This window comes from Centruroides sculpturatus, unplaced genomic scaffold, assembly GCF_000671375.1.
Source record: "Centruroides sculpturatus isolate CEXI.00-Female unplaced genomic scaffold, Cexi_2.0 scaffold439, whole genome shotgun sequence".
NCBI classification, from domain to species: domain Eukaryota; kingdom Metazoa; phylum Arthropoda; class Arachnida; order Scorpiones; family Buthidae; genus Centruroides; species Centruroides sculpturatus.
In genome coordinates, this window is record NW_019384606.1 from 49,657 (window position 1) to 59,769 (window position 10,113).

The window sequence follows — 10,113 nt, forward strand, 5'->3', positions numbered from 1 at the left end:
TTAACTCATAAACTGTCAGAATACATTTGTATTTATTAATTTTAAACCTACTTATTAGTTTTTTTAAATTTTTGCTCGTTATGGCATGTCACAAATGGTCAATAATCAATACGTAGCTTATTTGTGGCAGGACTCTCAAAATTCCTTACTTGTAATATCTGGAATAATTGTGCTTGTGCTGTCAATTTTTAACCATGCCCAGTAGCTTCAATAACTGCGTAACGCCAAGTTGTACAAAGTGGGCAAGTATGAAGTTTTTCTTCATAACCTGATTATTAAAGACAAACGAACTGCCGAATTATTTATTGGGCTATGATGTTTCTATTAAAGCAGTCGAGGTAGACAAATCAAGAATACCAGAGAACAAAAGAAGTACTACAATCTCGAAAACGAACTAGAAATCTTTCAGGATACAGGTGAAAAACACTTAATATTTGTCTTCTCTTAAATGCATTAAACACGATTCCACTCGCATCAATTCAATCGGAAAGGGCATTCTCGGTAGCAAGACTTTTCATTACTAAAATAAGAATTACATTGACTGATCAGAGTATCAACCATCTTTGCTTTTTAAAATCTTATAAAAATTTACAATATTTTGTATTATATTTTATTTAAAAAACGAAAATTACCTTCATTTAGAAGTTTGATCTAACTTCATTTTTTAAATTTTTAACTCAATTCAAGGCATTTTTGTTGTTGTTGTATGTGTTACTGTAAAAGCCAGTATATTGGTAAATCCTAGGTTTTACTCGTAAATGTTCAGATTTACCAACATGAGTTGGTAAATGTAAAGATTTTTATAAAGTGAGATAATTTTCCGGGCTTTTACCATTAGAATTTGGTACATGCTAGGTTTTACTAAAGACGATTAGTAAATGTTGGTTATTAAAATACTCAGTTTTATTTCCAAAATCATTTATTGCAATTATATAAACAGTCAACTTACTAAGTCCTATTTATTAATAACTAGTGAAACAGTTTAAAAATACTTTAACATAAAAAAATTAAATTATCCTGTCAAAAATAATATAATAGCTTACGTTGGCTAAGCTAATCAGTAATCACAGTATTTTTTCTAATCATTTGGTATTCATTGTCATTTAATAAAAGTAAAAAAAAGGATTTTACTTGTTACAACATAGAGCTATCATGGCATTTAGAATTAAAAAGTACTGTAATCCTGATGACTTGCAAGCGCACTCACTTCTTCGTTACGCATTTTTTTAGGCAGTTGCATTTCTTGAAACCTAGTCCTCCGGTCAAAGACAATTTTGCGACAACTTCTCGAAGACTCACTTCTTTATCTTTAACAACTTCTATCTTGATAAAGTCTTCAGGGCATGAGGTAAATTGATTTTGTGTATAAAGCTGCTTTAGTTCTCCAATTTTGGTACCTAGTTGGTAAAACTCGTTATCCTTTATATCTATTACAACTGCAATAACGCTTTTTGAGTCGGTTTTAGTTTTGTCAATTTCGGGCACTTTCAGTCTTACATTTTGGCCAATTTTCACATTTAGATATTTATCAACAGACGTAGCTTTCATTTTTTCAGCTCGTTTCTCCAAACTCACTTTTGCGTTGTTTCTTATTGTCACTACAGATTCTAACTTTTTTGATATTGGCTCTATTGTTACAAGAACTTCCTGAGACTCAATCGTGTTTTCTGTCTCTGAATCGGTATCTCTGAACCGTTACATTGGAATCATCGGTTCTTTGCTTCGCCTTCATCTTCTCAGTAATAATCATTTCATCTTTTTGTGTTTTATCGTTGACAGTGCTATTGTCTATATCCCCTTCTGACTCATTTTGAACATTGCTTTCTTCCTTGTCCTCTTCGATTGCATTTTCGATGTTATTATTTTGTTCCGTATTGTCATGCGAATGCAACAACTTCTCTAAATCTTCTTGACATCTTATAACTCTAATCATATCACTAGGGATTGCTGAAGTTGCAAGGCTTATTTTCATTGAACAGCCAAACATTGCTTCGTAGGGAGAACATTTCATTCCCTCGTGATATGCTCTATTTTTCATCACCACTTTGATAACTGATTGGTTTCCATCCACGTGCTCAACATATTTTCTGTTTTTTTTTTTTTTCACAAAATCTGGTATAATAGTTGATAAATACTTAGATTTAGTATATGTCTCTTCAATCCGAATGGTTAACAAACGGTAGACTTTCTTTCAGCTCTGAGGTTAAGTATTCGTTTATTGTAAATTACATATGCATTTCAGGCTTGTATGAGCCCCTCTTCAGTGTAAATTCTACACAAAATTTAAAAACAAAAAATCAATTTACAAAATTTTTTTCGGTGTAAAGATTAACTAACATTAAATTCTTTTTCATACCTCAGATGGTTGAGTAACACTTTTTAAAAATTGTATGACATCAACAATGACATTATTACCAACGAAACACATGCATAACAATCGTATATGAGTATAATTCCCAAACCTTAAAAACAGTAAATTATCTTACATATTATTACCCATTATATTATTACGTATTATATTATTACATTTTACATTTTTTACAATTTACATTTTTTTAATTATACAAATTACATTTACAAATACAACTTAAAAAACCACAATGTTTTAGTTATTTCTATTTACAATTAAATGTTTTGTTAATTTTAAAACCAAAAAAAGAAGTATAAAAATATACATACGGGCTTATTATTTTATGGTCTTACAATTTTTTACTTCATATGGCTCATTTGTTACAGTTTAAGTCACGCCCTCTATTACATTATACCATTGTTCATCAATCTGCATACCATTCGATAAATTTACTAGATTATTATTACTATTTTTTATTATTTCAATATGTTCTTTAAATTTGCGTTTATATATTTCCTTTTCATAATGTAATATTTTTATGTTATTCCTGTCAATCTTACAATTATTAATATTTATGTGATCGAACCAAGGGGAATTGTTATATTTTAATTTTATAGCGGCTTCATGCTCTTTAATTCGTAATTCTAATTGCCTACCTGTTTCACCTATATAGTTTTTTGGATTTATACAATCACACCTTATTTTATATACAACACCCGATTTTTTTAGTTTGTCTACTTTATTTGTATGTTTTATATTATCAGAATGGATGTTGTGTGAGATTTTATTAATTAAAGACGGGGCCAAAACTATATTTTCTTCCTTTAAAATTTTATTATAATTATTATGTATATCATTAATATAAGGAAAAGATTTATAAGTTTTATTAATTTTATATTTGGTATTAAATCGATTTTTATAATATTGTTTATGCCATTTCTTCAATTTATACATCGGATAATTATTCAAAATATATTTTTTATCTAACTTTTTTAATTCAGTTTTTCTATCATTTTCATCCAAAGTTCTAGTATATATATTTTTTATATCCATTATGTATGTGTTCTTCTTGATGGTTTCAGGTGTATAAGAGTAATAATTTATGGTTTTATTTACATCACATGATTTTTTATATGTTTTGAAAGTAAATTTATCTATTTTATTAAATATAGTGATATCTAAAAAGTTTATTTGATTGTGTTTCTCTTCTTCAATTTCAAATTTTATATTCTCATTTATATTATTTATCTTATTTAATATTATTTCATCATTAGTTATTTTTTTATTATAAATTACTAAATAATCATCTACATATCTCATTACACCCTTTACACCTGGAATGTTTTTTATTTTTTTATCTATGTTTATCATCACTAACTCTGCTAGTCTTGGCCTCATCTTCGACCCCATACTGATCCCATCTATTTGTTGGTAGAATTTATTGTCTATCTCAAAGTAGTTATTATTATAAGCAAATTTGATAAGATCTTTTAATGTTTTTTCTACGTTTAACTCTTTTAAGCTTGTTTCAATTAGATTCCATTTTATGTTTGGGTACATGTTCTTAACGTCAAGACTTATTAACTTATCAGTTTTTTCTTTTTTTATTTTTCGAATATTATTTATAGCTTCATCCGTATTCTTTATACTATTTTCAGACCTTTCTATATTTTTTAATTGTCTTTTAACATAGTTTTCCAAATTGTATAGTACTGTATAATGAAAATCTACAATAGGTCTGTATTTTTCTTCCTGTTTGTGTGCCTTTAACCTTACTTTCAATTTAGGGGTTCTATTATTCTTAAAATTAAGGACATAATTTTTATCATTATCCGTTATACTATTATTTAAATGCATTTCTTTTATTTATTGGAATAGCTTTTATTGCTTTTATTTTTTATAGCTTTTATTGGAATAGCTTTTTAAAATTTTGGATAAATATTCCTATAAAATTAGCCTTCTTTTCTTTTTTAATCGGTAAATCTTTTACACTTTTAACAATATTTTCAGGCCCGTAGTAGATTCGGCCGTATCCACAATGTATGGACGGCTGGTTGGGACGAAAATCAACATATCCGTAAAAAACGACCTATAATAATTTTTAAAGTTTCCGACCTGAACTCGAACCTGAGTCTACCAGAACGGCAGAGTGGCACCTTTACCGCAATGCCATCCTTCTGTCTGTTTAGGATACGGTGAAAGCTATAGACCAGGTTAGGATTGGGCAATCCATTCGTGCGATCGATGGTAGTGATCGAATTTTTCACCGGATGCTCGCCCTCTAATGTTTAAAACAAAACTATTTTATCTGGGTTGTTTGAATCATTTCAGTGAATTCTCAACCGTAAAGATGAAAGATAGAAAAAGCAAAGCTTTCTGTTGTGTTCGAAATTGCAATTTCAAAGCCACACGAGAACCCAATATAAGTTTTTCTCTATTTCCACATGAAAAACATTATTGATGAATTTTCTAATGGAAGCTGTATTATGTGTTAAATAGGTAAATGTCTCTTCAATCCGAACAAATTTTCGGTAGACTTTCTCACAGCTGTACAGGTTATAAAACTCCTTTATTGTTTACATATGCATTTCGGGCAAGTTTAATTTTCTAGCCCCTCTTCAGTGCTACAAAACAAAATTCATATTGAATTTACACAAAAACAACTCGAGTAGAAAATGTTTACAAGACATAAAAAGACATTTTATAATACCTTAAGATACTCCACATGTTTCATCATCCTTTTCACAGTACTTGTACTATAAATTTGTAATGTTTTCTAATTTATAATATCTTTGACAATTTCCATTTTTTCTCTTAAGGGCGTTTTACATCGAAATCCATATCATTATGCTACACAACTAATTACAAATTATAATTATTAGTAACATTTTAATCCACTTATTTATAACAAATTTTTTCCTTTAAAAAAATATTTACTAAAAAAAATACATACATGTTTTTCTTTAAAAGTGTCACAACAATAACAGAGTAGTATACGTTGTATAAACTTTAAAAAGGTTCAACATACAATAAAATTTTCATTTACACGACAATGTATAATCTTAGAAATATAAACTATTGACTTGTTGCGCCCCCTATCATGTTATACCATTGCTGGTCGATTTGCATGCCATTGGAAATGTTTATTAAATTATTACCACTGTATTTCATTATTTCTATATGTTCTTTGAATTTACGTTTATATATATTTTTCTCACAGTGTAGGATTTTAATATTATTTCTATCTATTTTGCAGTTACTATTTTTGATGTGGTTATACCAAGGTGAATTATCATGTTTTAACCGTATGGCAGCTTCATGTTCTTTTATCCGTAATTCCAAAGTTCGACCCGTTTCACCTATGTATTCTTTAGGATTTTGACAGTTGCAATTAATTTTGTAAACAGTTCCAGTTTTTTTCAATTTATCAGTATTGGTTTTGTATTTTCCTAATTTATTTGAGATTTTATTTGAAATTTTATTGGTCAAAGATGGGGCCAAAATTATATTGTCTTTTTTAAGGCATTTAGAGCTATTATTATAAATATCAGCTATGTAAGGGAAGGGTTTGTAATTTTTATCTTTCTTATTTTTTGTTATAAATCTATTATTGTAGTATTGTGTATGCCATTTTTTAAAAGGTATTTTGGATAACTATTAAGAATGAATTTATAATCTAATTCGTTTAATTCAGTTTCGCGTTTCTTTTTACTGGTAGTTCTAGTATATATCTTTTTAAATTCCATTGTATATGTATTCTTTTTTATACTTTCTGGGATATATGAATAATAACTGATTGTTTTGTTTACATTGGATGGTTTTTATAAGTTTCAAATGAATATTTCTTTTTTCTTTTGTTATAGTTATGTTCAAAAAATGAATTTTATTGTGTTTTTCTAATTCTATATCAAATTTTATATCCTGGTTTATGCTATTTATTGTGTTTAAAATTATTTTCTTATTTGTTATCTGATTATTAAAAATTAATAAGTAATCATCCACGTATCGTACAGTTTTCACCCCAGGAATGTTCATGATTTTATTGTCAATATCTTTCATTACTAATTCTGCAAGTTTTGGACCCATCTTTGACCCCATGTTAACGCCATCTGTTTGTCTGTAAAAGTTATTATATACTTCAAAATAATTTCTTTTATATGCAAATTCTATAAGTTCTAGTAATGATTAATTTTTAATTGTGTAAGGCTGTTTTTTATTAATTCCCATTTTATGTTTGGATACATATTTCTCACATCTAAACTTATTAATGTGTCTGTTTTTTCTTTATTTTTTGAATTCTGTTAATTACGTCATCAGCATTTTTTATACTATTTTTGGAACCTTCAATGCTTTTTAATTGTTTTTCAATATAATTCTCTAAATTGTAAAGTACTGAATATCTAAAATCAACTATGGGTCTATATTTTTCATCTTGTTTATGTGTTTTTAATCGTATGTTTAATCTTGGGGTTCTATTGTTTTTAAAATTAAGTATGTTATTTTTATCTATTTCATTAATCTTATTGTTCAAATACATACCTTTTATTTTCGAATAGTGAGAAAGTCTACCGAAAATTTGTTCGGATTGAAGAGACATTTACCTATTTAAAAACATTATTATTCAAAAATCAGAAATTGAATCTCATAAGTATAACCGACAGAAAGAGTAGATTCCACTGTTAAGAATTGGCAAAAACGTTTCCCGATTGTCCAACATTATGCGAACAAGTTCTACTGCCAATTTTAAAGTGTTTTTCCTTAACCTATACTTTTCTTCAGAACACGAAACGAATATAACCAAAATTTCATTTGGATTGGACAAAAATTGAAGGAGTTATGAGGAATTCATACACAGAGGGGTATACAGTATTTTTTATATTGTCAAATAAAAAATGCTTTTGTATAATAATTATAATCAACAATTTTAGAATAATAATAGTTTTTATATTAGTATTTATTGTTATTAATTAAATACAATGAAATGAACGTTACATTTACAAAAACAAATTTTCCGACTCTCGAGAAAACGGTTTTACTGATTCGGGAATTCAAAAACTTCGGGAATACAATCATTAGTCACAATATTACGATATTTAAATATGTTCTTTCAGAGATTTATACAATATTAACTAATTAATGATCATAGCAGAAATCAAATTTCTTTCCTATTTTTCTATTTGAATCGTTAAATAGAATCTAAAATTGTACATGACACTTTATTTACCTTCTGATTTAGTAGTATAATATCGTAATTAACCAAAATATACTTAACATTCGCACGAAGTACAAAAATAGGACTAAGAATAGAGGCCAATTTTAACATTACAACTTCAGAACATAAAATTAATGAAATAACTAGTGTGTTAGTTCTTAAATTTATATTATTTAACTTGACAATTTACTCGTCCAAATCTATTATTTTCAAACTAAATTTGCACTAATGTTGCTCTTTAAAACGACATTGACATAATTTCTGAGATATTAAGAGTATTCACCCCATCACCAACTTTTCAATACAATATTGAACAAATGTTAAAACATAATTTATCCAATACAAAAGAATGTACAATGTTGCAACATGATTTAATTTGCTTCGAGACGAAAAATATCGCATTTTATCACTACATTTTCATTCGTACCATACTAAAACTATGCGTGCAAATTCTCTAAGTGGTAAATATTCCTCACAATCGAAATTGTAATTTTCGGGTGGATTTCACACTACAAATACAGGAGAATAGTGATGAACAACAAAGGTAACTCTGCTTTGAACGCTTCCAGTATTGCATTTATATCTTTCTTCCATATTTTAGAAAAAATGAATGCAAAACGCGATGCAGGCGCCTGGAGATCTCAACTTTACCCTGCCCCACGCTCATCCCCTACTCTTCCCATCTCTCTTCCTTCCTTCCGTTCTTTACCACCTCCAGGTTGTACCTCTGTTGCCTGTAATGTAATGTAATGTTGGTGAGTGAACATTAAATGATAGTTGGAGTTTTTCTCCTATAATGTTGTACAAAATTTTTTATTATTCAAAAATATACAGTAATTTTGTTGTTAATTATTGATGAAACAAAACACCTGGACATCCAAGGAGCACCTCCCAACATTCAAATCCTTTCTCATGAAGTATTTGTTGTAAGATATGCTTTTGTTCTTTCTGCCTTTGGCTTGAATTGTTAGCAACAGATAATAAAATAAATGCACAGCCTCCACCTCCTGCTCCAGTCAATTTAGCACCAAGTTTATTTGCAGTGGCTATTTCAACAATAGTATTGAGTTGAGGATGACCTACTCCAAGAGCATTTAATAAATGGTGATTTATTGTTAGCAGTTCTTGTAATTTTTCTAGCAAATCATCAAATGTTTGGTCTTTATATTCTTCTAACATTTTCCATGTACTCTCACTTATGCAATTTATAGCAGACATTACATGATTGATGACTTCTTTATGCTTATCATATTGCTTCCTCAGAACTGCAACTAGTGCTTTAGTATTTCGTGATACTTTAGTATTTATTAACATGACTTCAATAGATGGAATTAAAGAGAGTTTTTCTAATATTTCTCCATTTTTAAATAATAAAGCTCCACCATAAGTACAGATTGAATTATCAACTCCAGATGGCTTCCCATGAAGTATTTTTTCAGCTTCATATGCCCATTTACTGACTAATGAAAGTTGCTCATCTGTTAATGAAGTAGGAGAAATTTTTCCACAAATAGCTAAAAGACTTGCAGCTATACAGACAGAATAAGAAGCTGATGAACCCAATCCTGCACCAATTGGTAATTGTGAGGAAATAAAAACATGAAGTGGTAGATAAGAACACTTATATTTTTTAAATATACCAAAGTATAAAAAGAGAAAGGTAAGAAGGGATAGATGACAAGCTTCACTTCCAGATATCACAACTGAATCTGTAAGGAATTTCAAACGTCTTTGCCATTCATTTGTTAATGTGATCACATTACTATCATCATCATCATTTTCTGCTATTTTCATTTCATTGATCTGCTGTAAACTCCATTCTACATCAATTCCTACATTAGGAATAACAATCTTTAATTTGGAATCTTCTTTACTCACATCAATTTCTATTTTGGTTCTTAATCCAACACTAAAAGCCACAGCAGACTTTCCATATACAACTGCATGTTCTCCATGCAGGATAATTTTACCCGGAGCAGAAACAATCACTCGAGACATTCTAATTATATCAATATGTTTATATAGTAATCGATCAAATATAAACAAGTTATTCACTGTATCTAGTCTATTATATACGTAAATATGTATCTTCTTATGATATGAAAGTTATAGAATAATGTAGAAGAGGCTCTAATTCTAAGATTACGACCAAAGATGAACTAATGTAGACATAACGAAAAACGTGACGGAAGTGTAGTGTTACTGTCATGCCGCATAACTTTAAATGTCAATTTCAATCAATTCAAACTTTCGTCAGAGGTCAAGGACACGTCAATATCACATGATTTCCGGTCATTTTCTCCTATAATTGAATAAATGGTTAAACATGAATATTGGTCGTCATAAAAGCTATAGTTGTGAAAAATGCAAGTACTTACTGTCCTTATTTTTATGGAAGAAGACACGTGCATGGAATAATTCATCTTCTGTCAGTGTAGTTAAGTCTGGGAAAATATGATTTCACACAATGGCAAACATTAAATGGTTCCAAATGAAACTATAAGTACTGAAAGTTATCACTATATCCGACGAAAGAACATTGTTTTTCAGA

At 28.7% G+C, this 10,113-nt stretch overlaps 2 protein-coding genes across 2 annotated transcripts; both read right to left on the reverse strand.

Moving 5' to 3' along the window:
* Window positions 1-1,203: 1,203 nt before the first annotated feature.
* Window positions 1,204-2,038, reverse strand: LOC111625151. Its single transcript, XM_023368197.1, has 2 exons — window positions 1,700-2,038; window positions 1,204-1,647 (listed from the first exon to the last, which is right to left on the reverse strand). The coding sequence occupies exons 1-2, from the start codon at window positions 2,036-2,038 to the stop codon at window positions 1,204-1,206; spliced, it is 783 nt and encodes a 260-aa protein (XP_023223965.1).
* A 6,334-nt stretch (window positions 2,039-8,372) lies between these two features.
* On the reverse strand, window positions 8,373-9,560 carry LOC111625153 (mevalonate kinase-like). The gene has a single exon (XM_023368203.1). It carries the CDS (start codon window positions 9,558-9,560, stop codon window positions 8,412-8,414), a length of 1,149 nt encoding a protein of 382 aa, XP_023223971.1. The 3' UTR covers window positions 8,373-8,411.
* Window positions 9,561-10,113: the final 553 nt, after the last annotated feature.